The following is a 26,492-nucleotide window of genomic DNA, read 5'->3' as shown; positions in this document are numbered from 1 at the left end:
GTGGGGCTCAATGTAACCGAACAGATCAGGACTCATTAGCCCATTTGCCCTCCTGGAATTTACTGTGACAATCCAAAGACAGAAAAGAGTAGATTAATTTAATTTTTCCCCCTCAAATTGAAAGTAATCCAGATTTTAGAAGCCTAGGTAGCTTTGCACACTGGCACGCAGCAGGCATCCAGTAGTGGAAAGTGACAAAGGAGAGTTCTCACTCTCAGCTGCTGGCTGCCTGCTGGCTACCAGCGGCTTTTTCAACCCTGTTTCCGTGGAAACTTAGGTTAGAATGGTGAAAATTAGGTAAAGGTAAGTTTTGTGGGTTTAAAGCACGCACTCTAATACTTTAAGAAGCCTGAAGCAGAACTGGAAATTGGTAGAAGAACTGTGAGCCTTAAAAGGCCACCTTTGGTTCTCATTGCTACAGAAACAGAGATCTGATCAGTACCAGTATAGATATTTGAATTATGATTTTTTTAACTCATATGTTTTCTATCCTTCACACATACTGTTGGGAAGGAAGCACAGGTGCCTCCTCCTGCAAAAAAAACCAAAACCAAACCCAACCACACTCCCTCACATTTCTGTCAGGTTTGTGCTGGGCACCTGAAACACAGTATTTTTTGTGCACGCCTACTGTAGGCACAGAGGAGTTTGTGTCAGGAGGTAAAAGCTCATAAACCAAAGTGCTGAGCAAAGTATGGAACTGACGAGTTTCCAGAGCATGAGCAGTGGTGCAACATGGCTGGCATCTGCATTGTTAAAAGGAGGGAGCCAAGGGCATTGCATCCACCCATAAGCCAATCCTTCTCCCTTTTTCTGACCTGCTACAAGGGCTGCTTTTGGTCTCTAGCTCCAGTACAGCAGCATTCCTGAAGATATCATAATTATGCAAAGGCCAATGAAAAATTTACCAATTCAAAATGAACTTTACCATGTATTTTCCAAAAGTACAGAAAATCTTTATTTCTGCAGGGAAATCACCATGTAAACTAAACATAATTTGTAAAAACAATAAACACTAGTGAGACTCATCCTGGTCTGACTCAGAATGTGTGCACACTGGTGGGAGGGATGGAAGCACAGGCTGTATGTATTTATCCATGCTATCTTTAGCTAAGTGCAAGCGTGACTAGTAAAGGAGGCACAGCCAGGGTGTGAAATGCAGTACTGGCTGCAACCTCCACAGCAGCTCCAACAGCTTACCCAGGGCTCTCCTATCTACACGTTTACCTGCTTCCACAGATTTGCAGGAGCTGCCTTCAAACATCTGCACCTGCACCTGCACAGCAGATATCTGCCTGCATATCTGGGGATCAGAATCAATTCTGCTCAGAGTCGGCACAATTCCGTCATTAACACTGATGTCAGAATCAGCCTGGCTCTGAATCAGCTATTCTGAGTTCTGGTGCTAACAAAAGCAGTGAATCAGCCTTAGGACTTATCTAAATACCATCAACTAGCAAAAAAAAATATTTTGTAATCTAAATGCAATTCTGGACTGCAAAGTACAGGAAAATCCACTGATATTACAAAACAGTCCTGGAAAAGGTAGCTATATGCATGTACCTATATGTAGTAAGGGGGTGAGGAACCATAATTTTTTCATGGATTACTGAGGATGTGACTCTTGGACTTAGTGGTCAGACCTGAAAGAAATACTGAAGGTACCATGAAGCAAGGGCTGATTGCATTTCCATTAAAAAAAGAAATCACTGCCAGGAAATCCAGAAAAGTGGTAGCAATGGAAATCTGAAAATCTCAGTTTTTATGAAATTTCCTTTTAAAAAGTAGAAATAAGTGTAAAAATACCATACCACAAAAAGTCTCTTAAATTGCCAGTATCATGTTGAGTGCCAGCATCAAGAAAACACAAGCCTACTTGTATTTTCCTCTTGTTCCTTTACAAGGATATTAAATTAGTTTACCTAAGCTACATTTTTCTCTGAAGTCACTTTTCCTCCAGCAAAGTAAGTTTTGAAGCAACAATATTTTTATGCCTTTTTTTTTGAGGGAAGGTGCTACAGTACTAGGAACTGAAATTACACTGTACATTTGAGAAATGGGCTTTACTGGGTATTTCTGTCCAAGCCACAACTTCAGTGGGTTTTTTTTTGTAAAAAAACCAAACAAACCAACAAAACAACATGCTTAAGGCTGTGTAAAGCCCACTTGACACTATTTTGTACTGGTTTATTTAACTCATGTTTAGTTTCTAACAAGTGAAAATAGACAACTGAATTTCAGCAGAAAAGGGTCTGAGACCCAATGGAAATATAAAACAGTTGGGAGCTCTTTTGGGCTACAAGAAGAACATGAAAAATGAAATAGAGTGCAAGAGAAAAACACTTCTGAACTGTTCAGCTACTATTTAGGTTAAAGGGATGGTGGCTGAAACTTGATACCCACTAATGGCAGATTTATGGCCTGTATCAAATGAATTTGACCAGTTTTCAGAGGAAAAGTACCCATGTCACAAACCTATTACTATAATTAGCAATCTTGATGGTAGTCCTGGCAGGAAGGACAAGGTCTAAATGAGCTATGGAAAATAAACCATCCTCTCACATGCAGAGGTGGCTTCTCCAGGTCAGGGATAAAGCATACTATCAAAGTAGTCTGAGAAAAGATGTGCTGATGCTTTAGTTTCCTAGGCTGTCAACCTTCTACCATTCTGAAGAATTCTGAAACAAATTAATTTTAAAAAACTCCAAATAACACATGACACAAAGAACCAAAGAAACTCTTTGTTTTTCCCCTGGCTTTTCTTTTTAATTGACAAATAAGTCAGAAAATGTGATTAGGTTAAAACATAATAATTATGATATTAGAACATAAAGATCATGTAAGAAAATACGAGACTTAAAGCACAAAAATGTACCCCCAAATAGCCCCATGTATTTCAAAGAAAAAAAATTGTAATAAAATAGCTAATGTTGCAGGGATAGTTACAGCAGCCAAGGCTTCCCCTGTACAGTAATTCTAATTTATGGAGGATAGCCTGACAAATGTCAGCACTCTTTTCCTTATGCTGGTAAAGTATCTCAGCAATCTACAACAAAAGACCTGACTTTACCAGGTTTTATTTCTCATGCAAAATTCTTCATTACTATTATTATTCAACTTCTGTTATTCAGTGTTTGTCTTCCTAGTGTGTCTAGGCAGGTAACTTATATGAGAAAAAACAGGTTAAGTCTCTGATTGTTAAAACTTGAAACATTTCCAAGACCCTCTGAGATGTTCTTGTGATGAATGGCACAAGCTAGAGTAGCTCTCAAATTAGCAGATAAGTAGTTGTGCAGATAAAGACAAAAATTCAAAATTCGAAAAAAGGACAAAAGCCTTACTGGCTTCAAAATGCATTCGTAGTTTTAATAAGGATTTTAAAAATCATCCCAATTAGCAGATGAACAGCTACCAAGAATCCCTATCTACCCACCTCTTCTTTTCATATTTTAATTTAAGTTTCAATCTTTGAAAAGCATTATCATTGGAAAGTATACAGGTTCAGGTAAAAGGTTTTGTCTGGAGGCTTATATGACTTTTTCTATGACATTAAGCAAGCAAGTTCATTAACACATTAACAAAAGGTATCATCAAGATGTTTCTCTGTACCTTGATCTTAGTTTGAGAGTCCTTAGTTTTGTATAAAGATCAAGAAGATGGATTTTAATCTAGTGATAGAGGCAATGTGTACACCTATCATTATAACTCCTCTGAGAAATCTTGCAAAATTGCCTGCTATAATTTTCCCATCTTTCTTATTATATTCTCACAAGGCTGCTCCTATTTCTCCGCCTTCTTTCACCTTCTGCCTTTCTTACTTTCACTGCTTTACTTTGCTTTGTGTTCTGATCTATTATCTCATTCCCTACAGTGCATACCTGGTTTGAAGGGACCAAAGTTAAGCTTTCAACTGCAGGTACAACCATTTTTCCTTTCCTCTTAGATTTCTAAGCACTACTCACGTGATATTTACAAGTGTCAATGGGCACATTCTTCTTACAATGTCCTTGCAGATTTTGGCAACTTCCATGTCACTTATTTGCTCTTGTCAGAGTATACTAATGATTTTTCTCAAGCTAGACTTATTATCTGCACTTTATTTTCAGTTTCTTGGACATTTTATCTCTCTTAAAACCAATATATCTTGCTCTTTGTTTTAATTCTTAATTCCATTGTTTTATGCTTGTGTTATTTTAATTGTCTTACAATTTTTAAAATTGTAAGACAATTAAAATAACGCAAGCATAAAACAATGGAATTAAGATAATCTTGAGAATGCTCTTCTCAAGATTATCTTCAGACATTTCCCACATTTCTCATAATTTCACAATGTTCCACCTCAATCTTTTCTTCCTTTGAATTCTATCTCATCCATAAAAGCTAATAACATATTCATTTCTCTACTTCATCCTGTGCATACAAACCCTTAATTCAGTATTTTTCAGAGCCCCAGTGAGTGAGAAGCTCATTGCATCTAAAGTACCACAAGGCATTGTAACTACATTTTATGGATCATCATTTTGGACATAACCATTAATTCTAGTCTGTAATCTAGGCTTAGCTTAGACCTTTCTCTGTATGTGCATAACTCAGCTCTGCTGGTTATCCTCTCTGCATAGTACCTCTCAAAAGTTTCTTACCAATCCACTCAACCTCGACCACGTCATCATCACTTACATCTAAGCATCACAATACTGTTTTCTCTGCTTGTGGAAAATGCAGCTTGCCATATTAATATTTATTCAGCAGGCTGCTACAAAGATTGTTTCTCCTGCCTACAACTCTGATCTTGTCATCTTTCTCTGTCCTCCTCCAGGTAAGTTGCAAGTTGTCATTTCCAAATGCTTCACAACAGTTCACATCCCTATTTTTTATCTCTCTTTCAATATTGAAAGGACAAGTCCCTTCTTTAATCAGCCCTAATGTCAGTCTACATCTTCCACTTAGCTTTTCAACCACACACCTGTACAAATTTCTTCTGCTATGTTATTCACAATATTCTCAAACTTACTCCATTATCCTTGAAACTGCCCTTTAAAATAGCATCTAAAAACTGAGAAGAGGCTGTTGTGCCTCCAACTCTGCCTCTCATGTTTGTTTCAATTAACCATGTTGCTCTTCCTCACCATACCTCTCTCTGGGCTTAGATCATAGATTCTCTAACACAAGGTGCCTTTTTGCTCTGTGTTTATAAAGTATCTGGTACAACAATTCTTGATTAAACCTCACATTAACATGGGAATATAATAGAAGAAAAAAGCCACCACACCCAACTATGGGCCTCTTCAATATTTAGATATTCTATAATTCCATGACCCTATCTAGATTTTCCTGCTTAAAAGTTCCTTTTAAAAGTGCATTATAGAATTATACACTTTCCTTACTACTCATTCTAAGAATGTATTTTCTCTCTCGTATTTTGTACAACATATTTTGCTAAAATTCAGATGGGAACATTACAGCTTTGTCTTCAAAACTAACAGTACTAACACACATTTGCTGTGTATCAAAAGCTACTAAGTTTTTGGGACATAATTAATGCACTGCATGTAAATACAACTGTTGTAGAATAAATCTTTTCATTTTGTAGACACATCACAAGGCAACATTCAGCACAAATGTGGCTATTTATTTAAATGACGTGAGAATATCTTGTATGAAAAAGACATTAATAAGAAAATAGCAGTCGTGGTGGTGAATTTGCCTTTTCACATCCTTCCTCTACATCCATACATTCTAAATCAGCCTTTATTTGGAAACTGACTACTGTTTTTAGCAATGGCCATGAAGCACATTTGGGAAAAAAAAAAGGTTCTCATAAAAAATACATAATTTCAAAGTGCAAGACAGCAGGAGCACATGTGACACAACTGTATTGATAGGATCAGACTTGTGTAAAAATATGAAGGAAAAGATCAGTTTCTTGCTCTGTGGAAAATAGTCTACCCACAAGGAGGCTAATCAAGAGAACGAGAAGGAAAAAACCAAGAATGTAAAAGGAACAATGCAGGTGCAGAAGGACTGAAAGGAGGAAGACTTAAAAACATCAGAGAAGATATAGTTCACAGGTGTTTAAATTCTCAGGGCAGAAGGCACCACAATAAACATCCAAGATTTCAAAGTTCTTTATCAAGCCCCTATATCTATCTCAAGAAACTAATCCATGTGTTTTAGAAGGATTCAAACACATTCACTGCTTAAGAAACTATCACTTCCCATGGAAAGGTGTTCTAATGTATTATCATTCTGTAAAATCTCATTTTTTTCTAGGCTTAATTTGCCTAGCTTCAATTTCTATATCTTGTTATGTACTTGTAAACTAGATTAAAGACTGATCTTCTGTTAAAGTTTTTTTTTTTTCACATAGGACTTTCAGATCAAAATTAATTAATTTCTTAACAATCAAGTAATTTCTTTGACAAGTAAATGAAGCTCTTTAACTCCCTCATTTCCAAGCCCTGATTCACTCTTCTGCCCATTTGCTGGACCTCATCCATTTTCAGTATTCTTGGTTAACTTTTGAATAACTACTAATGAAATAAACAAAGAAAACACTGTAAACATAATCTTATTGAAATTTAAAGTTTGTTATGGCAAAGATTAGCTGAGAGTGCCTGTGAAGCAGAGAACCCACTGAAACTGTGTAAGATGTACTTGATGACTGCCTACTAATGTAGAGCCAAAGTAGACAAGGAAGGGTAGACAAAGCTACAATGGTAACACCATAAACCAGGAAATAACATAGAACATGGTTGGAACAATGGATCCAAAAAAGGAATTGAACAAATTATCTTCAACTCTAACATCTCAAGGACATTTTCCTTTAAAGCCTTCAGAGGAAAGATCTACACCTTCTCCTTTTTGTGCAGCACAAGAGAACACAAGAGGAATAGTTTTACCAAGAGCAAGTTTTTTAAGCAGAGACCATCATGAAATAGTCAAAGATCTGAGAAAGAATGATTTAAAACAATGCAATGTAATACTTTATCACATTTTCCCCTGTTTTGCCAAACTCATAGAAGTTTTTTTACAAAGCTTGATAACACAATTTTTTTCTCCTTATATATTCTTTTCTTTGCTCATAAAGTCAGACAAAGGTATAATACAATTTTAAATGTACTTTATTAAGTCAACACAACTGGGCAAAATACACAAATAGGAGAGGCTTGGAAGTTTCTGAAAGTCAGCTGGAATGGTTAAATGTAAATAAAAGAATGTTCAGGTATTCCTCCAAAAGCTGAAGTTGCACCCAATTGAAGAAAAAATTACAAATTTGCAAAACTAGATATAATAATAAAATCAGGCAGGTCAAAAATAAGTGAACTCTTCTTTTGTGCTAAATCTTCCTGCCAGCTGATAATTGGGATACAGAATGGGCACTCACAGAGGATATGAACATTCCAGAGAGGTGGAGTTAATTCTTTGCAACAATGCAAAATATTCACTTCACTGTGAAAGAAACTGAAGACATTTCAGCACAGAAGCCTGTTTAGATATGTCTTCTGACAAAGGAAGTCCTGTTTTACAAACCTTGAGCCCTTCAAAGGCTTTAACAAGTATTCAGATAAAGGAGATCTGGGTAAGACAACCTGCTCTGATTCGAAAAAGCTATTGGCAAAGACCCTCCCTATCAACATTGTAGAAAACAGACTGTCACTGAAGAAGAGTCCTGACATGATGCTAAATAATAGAACAAAAGACAGGGAACAGGGTTGTAGCAAATGGTCAATTCTCACACTGGAGGGACATAATCAGTGGAGTTCCCCTGGGACCTGTTCTAGTCAACATGTTTACAAGAGATGAGCATTGAGGTGGCAAAGTTTGCTGATGTTAAGACATTCATGATAGTAAGGAAAAGACTAGACTGTGAAAGATTGCAGAAGGATGAAAGGAGGAAAAGGAAAAAGAAGGATGAGTAACTGGAGAGTAAAATGACAAATTAAATTCAGTGCGGATAAATGCAAAGTGCACAACTGAAAAAATAATTATCCCTTGATATAGAAAATGAAGGTCTCCAAAATGACCGTCACTGGAAAGCTCTTGATGTTGTGACAGATTGTGTCATAAAACTATTAGCTCTGTGCTCAACTGCAGTGAAAAAAGCCAATCACTGTTAAGCATTTTTAGAAGGTGAACAAAAAGCGTAATTATTCCACTACATATACCTATTTATGCACACTTTGTACTGTGATCAGTACTGATCAAAGGCAGCTAAAAATAAGTAGATGGAAACAGAAAAAGATATAGAGCAGGGCAAGTGTGATCAGAGGTGTGGAATGCTTTCCACCTGAGTTGAGTTTTGTGTGTTAAAGAGCTACAACTTCAGAATGGACATGAGCACACAGACTCTTCTTTCCACATATACATGAAGCGACCAAATTAAGCGAGCAGGAACCAGCATCTTTTTCTTCCTAACCAGAGAGCAGGAAATGTTCCTTTTGGCAGCTTCCTCCTTACCTAGCGATGCTGTCGTGCAAGAGTGTAACTTGAGGAGATTGGAAAAGCAGTTGCAAGAAAGGGATTCCTTTAGGGTTGCTAAAGTTACAAACACAGCTAATTCAATAAAATGTTTTCCAAAAGTTTGAATTTACCAACACTCAGGTCATTTTGAAGAATGAAAACAGAGAGAAAGTCTGTCCCATATTGATGGAACCTGCTGCAAGACCAGTTGAAATCAGGAAGGTTATGAAGTTGACATATTTGAAGAATGTTGCAGTAAGGTAAAATATTCACCTTTGCAATTTTAAAGAGGAAAGTAATACAAGAACACAATCAGGACAATATAGTTCAGTGCTCTGTCATTCAGACCTCATCTACTGTAATGCTGGATGCCATTCAGTATTTTGAAAGAGTTTTTTTATTATAGATTTAGTTCTGGAAACTTGTAATTTCATTACATTGGTAAGGAACACTAAAATCTCAAATAAAACTATAACCTATCTGTTAGTCTTTAAGCAGAAGGAAATGTCTCTTTGGTTACATGGTCATTAATTCTTGATGTGGCTCTAAAGATGACTGTGGAATGAATAAAGAGTATATGATACACTATTACTAATCAAACCAAAGTGTGCACTGCCACAAGCTTTTCTGTACTGGCTTGATGTTACATGTTCTTGTTTACATTCTCACGTGAAATGGAATCTCTCTGAGGCAACTCTTAGCAGAACAATAGACTTCTCCACAGCTAAAACTCCACAGGTCCCATATCAGCAATTAGAACACAACTTTTGTTCTTTACAGATTTCCATGTTCTCAGACAAGGGAATCTGAAGGAAGAACGAATTCCCTAGTCATTAGGACAGACTGAGTCTTCAGAATACACTGCAAGCCTTCCTCTTCGGTGAAGTTTTTCCATTATGACATTTGTAATAACAACAACTTTCCAAACTTCTACTACTCTAACAGCTGTTTCAGGAAGATTTCCCCATTACAACAAATAGAAAACAAGGAGTGGGGATTTCTTGACTTCATTGTTAATTTAATGATTGGTGGACATGTTAAAACAATGATAAACCATGACAATGATAAAACATGTCAAACCAGTTACAGCTGATGGTACAAAGAAACATAAGCTAAGTTATAGGGTAAACAATGCAATTCATGGGTAATTTCTGAATTGGAAAAAAATAAAATTGTTGAACCCATACAAGTTATTAATATCCTTCACTATGGCCAGACATTACTAGTAGCTTGGTATCACTGTACCTATTTTTAGGAAACATAAGCAAGAAAACCTGGGCATATTAATGAAAAATAAAACCAAAATAGAATTGCATATCCACTGCAAAGTAAACTGTTTACTATTATTACATTATAACACCAATATGACAAACTGCCAGTTTGGCTTACATTACCATATTTTTAAACAATAATCAAGACTTGGCAGAGGGCTAGATAAGTGTTCATTTACTGCATTTTGTATAAATCTAAATAAATAAATGTATGGCAGCTTGTCCTAATCTAACTTCTCTTGGCTGATACCAGATTGTTCTTTTTTGCTCCATGCAGGTTTTGGCATACTTTCCAGGCATAGACTTAAATATCCAGAACAGTCTCAAACTGACTCTCATACTGATAATTTCTGCTCCTGTGCCAGAGTGCAAGATCCTGACATAAGATGAAGGTGTTGTGAGAAGAATCTATCCTGAATCATCTTCTATACAGAAAGAATCTTTTAACTTTGCACTGGCCACCATGAAGTTGCAAGACTAAATGATTATAGGAAAGAAGATGCCTTCTCCAGATTAAATTGATGCTCAGTAAGTCACTTACAGACATCACTATATTAATTTGCCTGCAAAATCTGATAATTGTAAAAGAAGTTATTGAATGTCACTTTGCATGCCAGTGTTATTCTTCTATCCAAAACACTGCACTTTCTGCATTTTGTTGTGGTTTATTTTAACCTTTTTTTTTCCTCCCTACAACCATTATGTAACTAAGGTATTCATCTGCAGGAAAAGTGAATCAAGGTTACTTCAGACTTTACATCAGCCTTTTAGTTCCCTCCAGGCATTAAGAAGGGATCATATAACTTTGTTACAGCATCACGTCATTACTGAATCTGAAGGACTGATCAATCCATTAGAGAGTAATTTGAATAGTCATTGTATAAAACTTCATACTTGTACAACAAATCTGCAAAAGCCTTAAGAATGTAGACTTAAAAATCAAGTGTTATAATGAGTCTTATGTTTTCATATATTACTTCACATTATTTTGTAATTTAATTATTTTATTTATGCAAATAAGGCCTCAAACACTACTGCACTCAAGAAGTTAAACACTTGACATTTTTACTCCTTAAAATGCAACATTTTATGATGTCTAGATATGTTTATTAATTAGTGATTATTAACACCCAGTAAACAACATCATGTCTTGTAAAAACACAATCTTTCTTCACAGCGTGAGGCTGAAATCTATTATTCACTGATTCCATATGCTGAAATACACTCAAATGATCACAAATGACCTTAAGCATTAGATAAATGTAAATGAGGACAGGGTAGAAAATGTGCTTTTGATTGATATCTAAAAGACCAGGTTTGAAGTCTTGACAAGGGATGAAATCTGAAATCTCACACAAAGCACAGAACAATTGGAAATCTAAAAAAAATTTAAGCTTCTGGATGGACATAGCACACAGCCTCTCCTCAGGAGAGTGTCTGAGGCTGCTCACAAGAGGTGCTCTGCACATGGAACCTGAAAGACCATTCCTGAGATCCACATAGCCTCTGTCTACTTGGCAGGCTCTTGCTAGGATTCAGAGATGTATCTCTAACTTACATGCACACACAGCCTAATGAAGGCAGAATTTTTCTAGCCCTAAGTGCTCACTTGAACTAACTTCTCTACATAGAATGGCTACATAGGCATAGGATTAAATGACATGAATGTCAGCCATTAAAACCATACGGGTTTAACCCTCTGTGTAAGTAAGCTTATTCTACATTAACACTTTGCCTTCCTCAGCTTTACTTTTGCCAGTTTTAGAAGGACTGAGTGCTCCTCTGCAATGTGAGGCATCAAAAAAAAATTTTAAATACACAAATAAGAGGGCACTATTTGCTCTTAGGTAACTGTTTTCTAATTCTTAACCTTATACCACAAATCTGAAGTGCTTTATAATTTATTTTTAAAGTACTGCAAGAGATGAATACACTGTTCTTGGTTCCCATCTCCCCATCTGTCTTTGCAGTAACAACATAATAATGATCACACAAACAGGACGACCAAAAAACCTCCCATGGATGTTCCAACAACATCTACCTCAGGGGCAAATGGGATTTGTTGTCATCCTAAATTTTCAGAGCTATTTAAAATGAAATCTGACAGAGATTTAGATACATTCATTCCAAATCTCATTTTCAGTACAACAGGTAGCGTTGACTTTGAAACAGACAAATTTCAACCATGTACTAAATCATAGACTGAAGAGGCACAGCGTAAATTAAAAAGAGATAAAAGGAAAGAGAGGGTTTGTCACCAAGGTTAATCATACTGTATTTGCTATTTTTAAAAATACTTTTAAATTTCTCTCTTGCATCACTTTCCTACTTACATATACAAACCTGTGTGAGCATCAGTAACACAGGTCACACGTGTGCATACATTTCACATCTATATTAATACAGAAGCACAAGCAAGAATCAGTAAAAAAAGTACAATCTTACCAGCTTGACACCTTCTGAGCCTTAAATGCTCCAGCATTTTGGTTTCTTGTGATTATCTCATTTACATCTGTAGTACAATTGTTAAGAATTATCTACAAAGAATTATCTACAAAACAAGAGCAATATTAAAAATAACAAACCCAACAATTTTCCATTTATAATGCCTTCATAATGTTCTTATCCGTTTGTTCTTCTTTAATCTGTGCTAAGAGTCAATCTTTTTTCAGAAGCATACAGTTTATATTGCTACTCCAGCACATCAGCCATAGATCTATGCAGCAATTTGCTCTAGTTTCCTACTTCTATTTACTCTTTCATTTAAGGAATTTCTAGCCCTGTAGCTATAGAGGGAAGTGAAAAAACATGTCTCATACCTCAGATATGTGAAGGCAACTATTTACAAATAAAAGAATTACAACCCTGGAGAACCAAAATGTTTACAACCACTAAATGTCCACTCTAGTTTGTGCTGTTTTTCACTTTTCAGCATTATAACTGTACCTAATACTGAGATTTTGGAGGTTTGAGTGTTTTAAGAACCTACCCACCTACACCTATGTTCTTGGCTCTGTCTGGGTGAATCCAAAACACAACAGGAGCACCTCAACCTATAGGCAAAGGATTTTCTAGTCCATTTGCTTTCTTGAGAATGGTTAGGAACCACCTTAAAAGAGTGGAAAGCAATAAGTGCCTTAAATACCACAAGAGTACCTCAGCCTTGTGTCTCAGCTTCTTGTAGTTTGGAAGTTCAAGTCACAAATTTGGGTAGCTATTCAGGCAGGTTAAAGCAAAGGCTGTCAAGGAAAAATTTCAGGGGAAGCAGGGTCCAGTCATCTATGGCTACAAAGACAACTGTCATGATTGATCACATGCAGTTAGTGAGAAGCCACTGGAATGCAAAGGTGTAGCAAATAAGTGAAAACTCTGAGAATATTAATTGTTATCCAGTGTGAATCCATGCATTCCTGAATGGTTCACTCTCAAATGTAAATAATTATTTTAAACGGACATTTTTGGTAAAGATGTAAAAGATCCTTCTTTTTTATTTAAGGTATAGGAAATCTGATGCTAATTAGGAAGATGTTTCTAGGTCCACAAAATATGTCAGATATTTTGAAAGTGCTCTTATAAGAAAATTGAATACAAGAGTCAGGCTAATTTGAAATATTGTTGAGATACCTTTATCTTTGCTTTGATATATCTTTTTCTTTGCTTTGCTGAAACCACATAATTTGCCTTCCTAATAGAGTTGGTTATTTAAGAACAGTTATTTCAGGAAAGTCTCTATCCAAACACTGGAAAAGACAATTGGTATTTGTGAAGTAAAACCTAGAAATGGAATGACAGAAAACTGGTTTAAACAAATCTCTGTAGTTTGGATGTGCCTTTTAAATCGTTTCTACAATATGCAGTGAGGAGTAGTAAATGAATGATCTACACCTGGGCAACAAAAGGAAGGCATAAATAACGCCATGAGCAGATCATAAATCTGGAGCAGAAATAACATTCTGATAAATTAGCTACACTGCACTTAAATGATATAACTGAGCAAAACTATTAATAATGGTTAAAAACATGTAATACTAGATTTAAAAAATAATTGAGAAGCCCATATCTTCGGGCATTCAGGCTAAACATGACCCTTCTAACCTAAATTGCCCTGGACTGTTGAAAAATCCATACACTGTATTTTAATGGCCATCATAGTGCACTGTAACAATGTTTTGTACTATTGGTGCTTTCAGACAGTAGTTCAAGTCACCAGTGCATGGTGTGAAACAGAGCTAAGGCAGAAAGTACCCAGCCTATCTGAAATAGGAGACAATTTTTACTAAAATGAACCTCATCCTTGGATTTGGAAATGTCAAAGTGAGTAAACATGCTTCCAGTGCTTTGAGAAAATAAAATTTGGGGTTCATGACTGACTTATGTCACAGAGATAATGTAAGTTGAAAAATTTGTATCTGAATGCATAACACCCAAAATTACAACAGGGGACGAATCTGATAACTCATGTTTATCTCTATTATTCACTTGAAACATTTATAGTTTTAATCCTAAAACTTTCCTTATTTAAATGGTACTGAAAGAACTTAGATAAAACACACTAAATTAGCTACGAAGTTCTGAACAAGGTGGCAAAAGGAGTAACACCTGTCTTTATTTTATTGATTTTGCAATGTAAATGATCTATTGAATGAATTCAAACCTGCTGATGATAAGCAAAAGCAGTGAAGCCTTTTAAATGGTCTAGCAACTCAAGCCATAACATCCTTTTAAAAACCTCCAGAAACATCATACATAAGATCATTGACTAATACAAAATATAGCAATATTTTTCACAATGGGAGGGTTAGAATGGCAACAATTATTTGATTAATTCATTTGTAAAAATTTTAAAGCTTCTAACATTTCTATAACGTATCGTATCCTAACATGGATATTGAAAACACGCATAGTGAATACCTCATGTGGCAGTATGAAATGGAGACTAATAGGAAGCATGTCAAAAATCAAAAGAAAAATCAAATCCTCAAAAGCTTGAGATTTCACGAAGCAAAGCTGTTAGTTATGCTCACTGAATAGTGATAGCAACAACAAAAACAACAATAATTATGATGATGTTGATAATACAAAGGCAGATTCTCAGATGCAATGCACTATTGCCAGGTCGATTTTCAATTACATTTCACTGATGTATTCATTTGTTTCTTAATGTGCTCATCTTGCCCATTAAGAATAATTAGCAGGCTTGCTTGGTGATTTCCTGGCTTCTGACAGGGATTTTTTTTCTTTTTTGTTGACAACCACTTTTACTTTTTGGAAAGTAATTTTTGGATATTATAGTATGACTGGCATGTAATTTAAGCTTCCTAAGAAATTTAAAGGGAAGATGTAAACAGTAATTTTAAAACAAGATTATTTTAATCTATAATACCTACATAAAAACGATAATACTAGACATTAACTATTCCTGAAGAGCAGAATCTAGAAAAGAAAACAGTATTTTATCCCACATTACTTTAATTTGGTATGCTAAACAATCAGAAAAATACCATCAGCAATAATAAGAACTAGCAAAAATACATAATTTGTAACCAGTGGCACTTGAGGTGAATGCTACTTCCAATTACACCTAAAATTCAATCCTGATTTCAGTGAGTATGGTGAGGCTGAAACAGATCTAAATTTAGCATAAACTTCTATTAAAGCCAGTCACCACAGAAAAGAGTGCAAAAGAAAATTACCGTAAGACAGATCATAAAATTACTACAGAAGTCCACAAACCATATAAAATGCAACAGAAATTTTATTATGTGCACTTTTAAGAATACATTTCACCTACACAGTCAAGTTCTTAGCCTGCTGCACTTTGGCACCCTGCTAATATTAAGCCCATTGTAAAATCCAACACAATAAAAGCACTTTGAATGCTGAGCCTTCTGAGCACCAAATGTTAAAAAAGAAAAATAAATTCCTGTTAGAGCCTTCCACCAATCACTTCCCTGAAAGGGATTCACTGAGTGAATACAGATGAAGACCTCTTGTGAGACTTTTGGGAACAGAAGACATTTCTAAAACATATTGTGAAAAAGTAAGGTGTGATAATTAGATAATATTAACAGTATCTTTTTCAGGAAGAAAAGCACTTTTATTTGTTTAATTCCAAGGACTGAGTGAATATTTTCACACTTGCCAATTTTCCTTATTATAAAAGACTTCTAAATTTCAAAAAAGTTCAGGTATGTTTATGGAATCTGCTATGCAAGGCATTTGCTGACTTGATGATTACTGAGCCCACCTGAAGCTTTTTGTGGGTAAAATGACCTTTTGTTAAATATCTATGCTTCTATACAACATGAGTTTGTTTTGTTAGACTAGTTTTGAAACACTTCTTTTCTCCTACATTTTTTATCTTCATAATGACATGGAAGAATGATTGGAAGGGTGGTGCTGATTAAAATGCACAGAATAATGAAAACTTCCTCCTTAAGACACTAGTCTAACATATTAGAATTTAACAAAATAATAATCCCTGGAAAACCAGTGAGAACTTGCCTTTTCAAGAAAAAAGAGATTTTTAGCAAGCTTACTTCAAGTTTTAACAGATATGATCTAGGATTGACTGTTTTTAACATGAAATTGTTCAAGTGCTGTCAGCAGTTATAGTTACCTCAGTTACCTCTGAGAAGTTTTTTTTAAAGGTAGTAGCTAATATTATTGCACTGAAATTTCTCCTGTTTTAACAGGCATCAGCAACTGCAATTCACTTAAGCTACAGATTAGTTTAAGTTATTTTTTTTACTAAGTACTCACTACATTAGCTCTCAAATATATACAAATATCAAAAAGAAATAATTCTGATGCTGCAGTGGCCAAAACCTGAAAAATTAGCCTGCTTGAAAATGTAAATGGAAAGATTATCAAGGAACAAAAGCAAATAGATATCTTGCTTTTTTTCTTCTCAATTTCTAAGGGCTATTAGTATTCACTGTATATATCTGTTCCTGTTCTGTGCTGATATTTAATGTGGCCACAAATTATGCTCACTCGTTCTCCTGCTTAACCCAAGTCCAGTTCAATTTTATGAACTATCTGTTCATATTAGAAGGGCATAATAGAAATTTATTCTAATATAAGAAATACAATAAAATACTTCCTACAAGGGACAGAGGAGTTTTGCAACCTTACATCATGAGAAATAATGATAAATTGGTAATTGATTAAGCAGACTAAATGGGCAATTTGCAGGCAGTTATAACTTAGCAGCGACAAATGAAATATTTTAACATACACTGGAAAAGCTCTGAAAATATATGAATGCTGAGTATGTTTTAAGGGGCTAGTATCTGAAAGTAGGAAAAAAAAAATCTAGCCCTTTTGCAAAAGGGATACATGAAGGGGAGCTGATGATTTGATTCCCTGCTACACCTCCTGTAATGTGCAGCATACGCACACGAATCTTCCAGCACTCAACCACGGGGCAAATATTTACTACAGTACATGCTCTCCACCAACATGTGCATTTTTAATTAACAGAAAAAATGTGGCATTTATTATGCGGGAAGCTGCTGCTCTGTTCAAGATATTCCACATCTGTTTTTTAATTACTTATGTGGGGACTTTTTCTTAATATGCCCCATGCTGTCTGTCTTTATATCGATTGTTACTCAGCCAGTAAAAAGGAGCGAGCACAACAAACCAGTTTTCTATCTGAATAAGGATACTTTTGATGGCCTTTTCATTTCCATCAGTTAACAGAACTTCTTTGACATCTGCAGAAATAGCAACCTGAAAAAAAGAGCACAGCAAACAATGAGCAAATATGCTTGTCTGTGTGGAAGTGAAGACAGGAGTGACAAGCCTTCAGTATCATGCTTCCTCACCTATTTCTCTGTAACAATCTTCAATCTTTTTTCATTTTATGTCTGCATTATTTTAATCATTCAATCAAATCAGTCAATACTTTTATCATTCCATTTGCGGGAGCCTCTATCTTGCTATCATTCTGTTCCGTAATTGCATTGTGACAGCCGATGATGGTATTCTGAGAGGCTTTCATTTGCGGGCTTCTGTTTATCTAGTAGAGCCATCATACAAGGCTGTCACTCTGCCTTTCAGCTTGCTTCTGTCTGACTGCCTGATGCCCTTCATATAACTTTGCATTGCAGGCAGATGGCTTTGTAAGGGTAATTTTTTTGTGAGCTTTGACATGCTCGCACATTGGGCTGTAACCTCGACACATTGTATAAGAGCGACAGGTTTGTCAAATGCCAATCAGTGTAACAATATGCTTTTATTTGTAGAGACATAAAAACTTGTCTAATGCACTGCACTGCTACATAATATCTCCTGAATACATGACTCAGAACCCAGAGAATGGTGAACGACTCTCCTGAATGGCCAATCTAATTCAAAAGAATCTAATTACCGAGAGCTCTGGATCATGTTTGTTGGTGTAATAATGCAGGCAAAACATTAGCAGCTATATCATGGTGCTCCAACTGTGATTCGCCAGGCTATTCCTGTATCTTAGCAAATGGGACTATAATCTGAAAAAAAAAAAAACCTTCGGCTATGGCAATGAAAGACAGACAGTACGTGGCCTGGAATGTCACAACAATAGATATTGACTACACCGAGGTAAAATGTTTCTGCTCATCGAGGCAACCATAAAATCAATATGATACGAAAGCAAGTCAATCTAGAAGGTCTCTCAAGACTCTGCAGCTTGACCGCAGCTGAGGCTGTTGACAGTTCTCTGACCCAGCAGTTGGAGGCACTGGAACATTTTTCCTTTTGTTTCTTCCTCTGAATGGGATTGGAATTGAGAAAAGACCTACCATGAGCCCAGCCAAGCATGTCATGCCACCCCCTAGCTCACACACAGCAAGGTCTCTGAAAGAGAGAAAGGAAATGGTAGAACCCATACAAATTAGATGAAAATGGTCAGAGAGACATATATGTTACAAGAACAAATTGCCATCTGCAGTAAGAACTGAGCTACCAGGAAGTTGTAGAGACATGACTAGGCTACCTCATGTCGTTTTGCGTTTTAAAAATAATTATGAAATAGAAAAGTCACAAAGCAGGCAAATCAGTGGGGGTTCCCTCATTAGTGTTCAGTGCAACATTACCACCGCTGAGCTGAAAAATCTGAGAAGGTTCCCTTTTTTCCCTTGTCAATGGCTCTGTCTTTTAGAACTAAACTAGCTAGAGTAGCGAAAGATAATTGTTAGGAAAGGATAACAATGTTAATCCACATTCATTCTTGCAAAAACAGCTAGAGAAGTAAATGGGGAAATTAATATTATTTATATATCTCTCCATACAGTTATGCCTAAAAGCCTTTTTATATTAAAAAGAGAGAAGTTTTAAAGCAAGCTGTATACCACAAAATAATTACACACGAAGAAATCTGATCCTTCAATTAGCACTTAAAACTGCAAGTGACCTACAAACAATGCTGTTATGAACAACGATGGGAACAGCAAACGGTTAAGCCCCAGCAAACGAAACGAAGTTAGTGTCAAGAGCCTAAACTGAGCCCGATCAAAGGGCTGAATACATGGTCTAAAAGGCTGCTTTTAACTTAGACCATACTGTGCTGTTATTAAGATGTGCATGTGAAATATAATTTGGCGCAGAGAGTGTGCCGGATGGGAGCTTGCAGGGGGAGCCATAAAGAATGTCCTCCAGAGCCATGGCCTGCCCCAGGAGGGGAGGAGGGAGGGATGCTGACCCTGCACCGAAACTGTGTGTGAAGCAGTGTCTGGGGCAAGGCAGAGCCTCAGCTTAGGAACATGCTGCTTTATAGTAAAATCTGCGGCAACTGTTACAGCTGGCAGGAGCATTCCCATTGAGACACTTCTGACAGGCAGAAAATGGAATTTTAGCTAAACTGTTTGGTTGAGTTTGGTTTTGGAGGGTTTCTTGGTTGCTTTTTTTTGGTGCACCTTCTCTTCTCCCTTAAAACATTAACATCTGAAAGTCTATTTTTATCTGAAAGGGTCACCTCCCTACTCACTCAACACTGATTTTTAGGAAGAGCATCTAGGATGCCATATCAGTATCAGTATAAAAATGGTATTTTGTTCACTGAGGCGAGCAGACTAGGCTGTATGACTGTATAATAATGCTCACTGTCTGGATGGGTTAGATTTATTTTTCTTAGACACCACAAATTTTATTTGAAAAAAGTCTAGCTGTCCTATTTAATCAAAATGAGACAAAAGAAAGACATACCTTGGAGGAACAAGCTGTACATAAACCCAGTAATTATATAAAAAAACCTATGGGGAAATTTGCAATTTGAATTTTCAAACAGAATGATTATAGGTTTTTCCTCAAATAACTTTTTATTTTTCTAAACCAAGTGTATTATATATTAAAACTATATAAATATGGTTATATATAAAGCTTACAAGGCACTTACTCCTTTATAAGAATCATACTTACTGAAATAAACACAGAAAGTAACCAGTGTAAGGCTGTTAGTGCATTTTGAACCAAATTTCTACGTACAAAGTAAATGAGCACTCACATAAATACACAAATATTTATGCATATGAAATTTATTTCAGTGCAAATTCCCTTACTAGCAAGTTTTAAAAGTTGTATCTGTCTCTCAGGCAATATATAGTGACATTTATAAATGAGAAGTCACATAAGAAACTCTACTCAGAGTACTGTCAGAAGGGCATAATCCTGAGAAATCAGGATGTGAAACTGCCCATTTACTACTCTGTGGAAGTCTGACTGCTAGTTGTCTGTGAATATTGCAGCTTGCATACTCAAACTAGGAAAATACCCTCTGAGTGAGCAGCACAAGAGGCTTGCTGTGAGGAGCCCTGGAGAAGAAGTAGAACATATGAGCATGGGGCCAGACAGCAAAGTGCTACAGGGACATCACTACAGCAGCAGAAGGCACACGACCAACCCGGGAGGAAGGAGCAGCAGCTGCCACATCAGCCATATGAGCTGCCTCCCCTAATGGGCTGTGCTTTGCTCAGGTGGTGGATGGAGCAGGAACAAGGCTTTATGGACCACGGCACACTTCGGTGCCAGGCCTTTTGTCGGAACCCAGGACATTCCTCTGACTGCCCTGGAAGAATTGAGACCCTGGCAGGGGGCTCAGAGACCTGGGCACAGCGTCAAAGACACCTGTGCCTTCGATTTTAACCCATGGAAACAGTTACCAACTTTGTGCAAGGAGTTACAAGCCACAAGGGTTTGAACAGAATGATAGTGAATTTATCACAGGGTGAAAATGTAGAATTTTGGGGTTTTTAGGATGGGAGATGTAGAGGCAAGATGGAGGAATCTGGGCGTGTTCTGTCCTTCTCCTTCTTCTTCTTGTCCTCTTGTTCACCATCTTGTGATGGTGGCACTTTTGGATTGGTTTAGGATAGAGACAGACTGTCTAACATAGGTGATAGGTATTGGGAAATTACTGTAAATAAAGTACATGTAGTTTTTAGTATAAAAAGAAAACACCACCCTGAGGGTGGTCATTGTGCCTCGACCCGACCTGCTGGACAGACCTCAGTGGGTCAGAAAAAGACTGTATTAGATAAGAGAAAACAAACAACCTCGAAAACCAAAGCTGAAGAATCCCAACTTCTTCTTTGAGCTGGGAAAAAAGACTTTTTAATACCTCAGAAGCCATTGCAGCAACAACAAACCCGACAGCCTTTGATTACAGATTGGAGTCTAAGCAAGTTGCTCATTTGGTACAAGGGGCAGGGACTTCCCAGTTTGGTCTTCCTGATTTTACCCAATGCCATATTTACACAGACTGGGATTTTGTATCCAAGTCTGGTTTACTTGGTATTTGCCTTACACCCTCACACAGAACAGAATTTTTGCCTCCAAATGCATTGTTATAATAGCTTTTTTTGCATTCTATTCATCCTCCAGACAATGAAACTTCAAGGATTTCCAAGTGCAAATCTCAGTATAGTCAGGGGGAAGGAAAGTGGATGAAGGATGGATTTTATATTTAGATGTTCCTATTGGAGCCTCGATAGCTGACTTCTACAAGTTTTGAATAAAAGTGAAGGATGTTTCAAAACTGTTTCACAACACTTAAAAATGGGTGCCAATTCCTCTTACTATATGCAGTGATTTTTATGTATTTCATCAGATAATATTTTGCTTGCTTTTGCAACAGATGTCAGTTTAAAGAATATCTTATTTTTCCTGACCTTCACAATCAGCACTGATCGATTGGAGCTTCACTTTTGTTTCCCAAAAATCAAAGTGAAATAAAACGCCTTGAGTGGAAATCAAAAGTCTTTGACATATAGCAGAAAGCTTGCTGTGCAATATTAGTACCCAAAGGCAGCTCAGAATTCTTTGTTAAGAGCAACATGCTTTCACCTTGAACATTTTAAATTTAATCTGAAGACTTAAATCATAGCAATCTTTACCATGCAGATACAATAAAACTAAGAGATTGGAAAATATCTTTTTATGTTTAACTCTGTACCTGAATATTTCATTATGCTTTAGGCAGTAGTAAGCCAGCACTTCTTCAGATGGCCAGAGACCTGTAAAACAAAGATATTTGCCTTCTTAGAACAGCCTTTTTCTGGTCTAAAATAATATTTGAATGCATATTACCATTTGCAGACCTCTACCCACTGTTTTATTTTCTATATTTGCCATAATAAAATGGAATAAAGAAAAGTAAAAAAGGATTTAAGCATTGGAATTGAGCATTTCATAGATTTCGTCACAACTAATGATCAGAAATGTATAGATACATGCACACACACATAAACATACACATAAATCTACATATATACATGCAACACTCAAGACTTTAAAGCCACACAAAATTTAATTCACGCGGGCATTCACATGAACATCAACGTGTTTGTACCAGGCCAGATGAAAGGCCAACTTTGCCTTGTAGCCTGTTTCCAACAGGGGACAGGAGCCCTCTAGTTTTTCATTAGCTACATCATCATCATCCTACAGTCACTCCATTTCTTTCCAGTTTCTTTTTACTTAGCTCCTTTTCTCTTGGTTTGTGTTAGGTCAGGCATCAGTCTGACTGTAAGGGAGACTGACCAGCAGCACGTGCTAAGGACGAATCCAGGACTAAAGCACTAAAAGTGTGATTTCTAGTTGTGGCTCAAGAAGTTCAGAAGAAGGAGAAGAGGAAATATACATGGTAAGTTCTTCTTAACAGGCACTGAAGGACTGTTCTGGTTGTTCTGTGATGAACTTTCCAGAGCTGCACCAGGAAGCACCACAGTTTCACCCTGCTGTATAAAGAAACCTCTCCTCTCTCATTTTATCCTTGTTTCCCTGCCATTTTCATTTGAATTCCCCTCATTCTCCTAAAGAAATAGCCAGGAGCAAGCACACTTTCTGCACCTAATCTGTATTATTCATGAATTCATTAGCTTCCATCATAACACTTACAATGGTCATCATCAACATTGACAACTATTGGAGGCTTCCATGTAAATTAATTTCTTCAAAAGCAGTCTCTCATGAAACCAGCTGTTTTGCCAGACCAGTTTCCCACCTGACTGGAATGTTCAACTAAAGTGCTGTGGCCCATGGAGAGGGCAGCACAGATCCTGTGTGCCTGGAATGCTCTCTGGTAGGCACCAGACTTCATTGCTGGAGAGGGCCTGAGGAAACCAGACTCCTACTCAGGAACTTGAGTTGTGTCTGCAAAGGCTCCCAAAGTTAAAAGAAGAAGAATCAAAGGCATATGCAGCTGAATTATGGTTGTATGTGTTTTTCATCTGTGGTTGCTTAGCAATGAAAAACCATACTTATGCGTCTGTCCACAGGTAAAATCCAGAGTTGACCTCCCCCCTTCCACCAACATATGACATTAAGAATTGAGACACAAACTTCATATTATGAACTACAGACATTTCAACAGTTCCAGTAAACTTATTTGACATATAGAGAATCATTTTGATATTTCTAGACAAATAAGTTGAATTCCATGCAGCTTACTATGTTGTGTATCCTTTAGACCATTTTTACCATATTTTGTTCTCAAGGCTATAACCATCACTACATTTTTAACAGAACCAGGAGTTTGGGAGAAAAACTGTCATCCTTTAAATCACTTAAAGCCTGACTGAAACCATCATCAATATAATTTGTCCTTTCCATCCAGTAAGTATTCTGAACTACCCTTACTCCAAGTGAGAAATAGTGAAAATTTAAAAATGTCTTGACTGAATGCAGATCAAGCAAAAGCCAAGACAGGATTTGTCCAAAACTTTGCATATAACTTTTGCATTAAAAAGATATTTAAAGGGGAAAAAATAGACTAATGACATAAGTATGACAAAATGCAATACTTGTATTTGTTCTGTTTATGACAGTACAGTCTGATCAGGTGGTTTTGAATGTGCTATTTTGCTTAGACTTGCTAAGGGTTAAAATAAAATACTCATACAAGACTACTAATTCTTTAGTGAAATATACACTAAGAATTGTACAGGGTTTTTCATCTCCCTTTGAGTATTTCCATGCTTTTGAGCACTGAAAAATGCTAAAATGACAGATTTCGCAAAAAATATAATGACTGTTTAAATATTTTAGTGTGTAACATAAAGAATGTTTCAGTTTGCAGGGACTGGTGTATACTCTAGCAATAAAAGTTTTCTTTACTATTTAGTGAAGACACGGCTAATTTAACACTATTTATAATACTCATATCTCACATTACAAACCCCCTCACACTCACAGACATAAAAAACTGAAACACTTTCATAGCAAACTTCTAGCCTAAGTGAATTTAAAAAATACTAGTCAGTTGTAGCAAACATCCTTCAACATCTGACTTTTCAGTACCCTCAGTCAAATGTCTCTCACTTTTCTGCAGTTATTATTGAGAGGGCACTTTGAATGGTGTCACTGAATCTTTTCTGAGGGGTCACCGTTCCTTCCCCTGCTGCCATTTCAATGTTGATACCGGCTTGAACTGCAGGTGTATCAGATAGCTCTGTGCTGAGAGAAGGGTGAAGCACCTTTGCAAGGACAATGGATTCTTTAGGCAGATGCCAGCATTGCACCCAGCTCTCCTTCCCGCTGCCTTCCCCCACAGGGAAGGAAGGGTCACCTCAGCAATGGCATAAGCATCTGGAAGCTAAAGAAGCAGGAGTCAGGAGGCCTTTCATGAACAAGTCGCAAGTGTGGAAGCACACAGTGCTCCCAGCTAAGCTAAGAAGCCAGAAGCCAGGATACCAGTGTTAATTTTAGTGAAAGGAAAAGCTTCACGTGCCTGAACAGGTAGGTAAGCCTCTTTACCTTCAAAACAGGGATAAGCTTAAAGATCCATGTAGAGGAGTTTGCATTCTGTCTTCCTCCTCCTCACTCTGACCTACATTTGCCAACACAATGACCTACATTTTGAAGTTGCAAGTATAAGAAAGATAGTTCTGCTTCTGTTAGAAAACATACAGCTGTAATGCAGAAATGCAGAATTCCTATGAATTAACAACTACTACTACTACGTTGTGAAAAGCATAGTTTATTTCCTGCAAACACATACATATGGATATGGATTAGGTTTCCTATGAACACACTTTAAATAATTCTTTCATATTAAAAATAAAATTATTCTCATTTGGATTTCTGAATTTGATTATAAATACACAACATTGGAATGCTACCTATTTACATGTACAATCCCTTACATCATAGCAAACTGTTTACAGATGGATAGGCAAAAGAATATCAAAAGACCCCCAAATGGTGCTTATATTTTCAAGGCTATAAATATTCTACAAGTCCTAGAGAGAGGGCTAAAAAAATCTCTCTGTATGATGGAACAGAGAGAAACAAGAGTTTCTTTTTGCAAAAATAAATATTTTATGACATTTACTGGAGATTTTAAAAACCTTTACCACCACCTTGATAACTACAACTTGAAAACAGAGACTAATTGCCAGAAAGCATTGGAATCGCTATTGAAACATTTGAAAAAATTAAATTGCACTGGCATTCAAAGGACACCCTCAAGAATGGGCATGTCTGAAGACATGGGACAAAGACAGAACTCATGCCTGCCCACATTTCAACACCTGAAGTATCCTTTCACCACTAGGATGGAGCAGGATTCTCACTACAAGTGCCATAAGAAAGATGATGTCTACTTCCAGACAGATTTATGGTATGTATTACAGTAGAAAGAGTAGAAAAATATAATAATTAAATTGTACAATGGTGAATAGAGAAATGCTACAAATGCATCACAAAACACAGGCATTCCTACAGCTCCTGTCACCATATCATAAAATGTCACCACAGCAATGGAGTCTACCTCACAAGAACTTGATGATATCATGAATTTCTACTATCTCAAGTTTGCACATCAGGAACCAAAGTAAGAGACAGAGACAGAGTTACTTAGACACACAGAATGAAATTATGGGAAGACTGAGAAAAATAATCCAAGTCATCCTTACACCATGAGGTATGATGTAACCAAGTAAAGGTATCCAAGCTTTTCCTACAGAAGAACAACATTTTAAAAAATCATAATAATGGAAAGAAACATAACTTAAGATGTTTTTATCACTCTCATAGTGCTTGCTATTGGAAAGCATCAGGTCTTTCTGCACTAGTAATAGCACAATAGTTTCTTAAAGCAACCTTCAATTCACATGGACTAAGCCATGTGAAGACAGCCTTCTGAGGATGTTGTGTTTTAACAATCAGCTGGAGCCCTAGTCCAAAGCTACACAAAACCTGTGCTTCTTCTGCAACAAATCTAAAAATGCTGAATACTCTGATAGTACAGAAAACTGTCTACCAGAAATAAATTATCCA

General features: G+C 36.6%; 1 protein-coding gene across 2 annotated transcripts in view; it reads right to left on the bottom strand.

Moving 5' to 3' along the window:
• CAMKMT (calmodulin-lysine N-methyltransferase) overlaps positions 1 to 26,492 on the bottom strand; it is a 212,371-nt gene that overhangs the window by 22,158 nt on the left and 163,721 nt on the right. For both annotated transcript variants that reach the window (XR_007777096.1, XM_009091232.4), the window contains exons 4-7: positions 22,168 to 22,228; positions 18,521 to 18,575; positions 17,405 to 17,468; positions 12,177 to 12,243 (exon numbers count right to left, since the gene is read on the bottom strand). Coding sequence is in view for 1 of the 2 variants with exons in the window: in XM_009091232.4 (XP_009089480.1) it covers positions 12,177 to 12,243; positions 17,405 to 17,468; positions 18,521 to 18,575; positions 22,168 to 22,228 (247 nt within the window). In the remaining variant the exon portion in view is untranslated. The remainder of the gene's footprint in view (positions 1 to 12,176; positions 12,244 to 17,404; positions 17,469 to 18,520; positions 18,576 to 22,167; positions 22,229 to 26,492) is intronic.

The sequence above is a fragment of the Serinus canaria genome, chromosome 3, assembly GCF_022539315.1.
Source record: "Serinus canaria isolate serCan28SL12 chromosome 3, serCan2020, whole genome shotgun sequence".
NCBI classification, from domain to species: Eukaryota; Metazoa; Chordata; class Aves; order Passeriformes; family Fringillidae; genus Serinus; species Serinus canaria.
The sequence above is the reverse complement of the archived record's forward strand: the minus strand, read 5'-3'. Positions and strand labels throughout refer to the sequence as shown.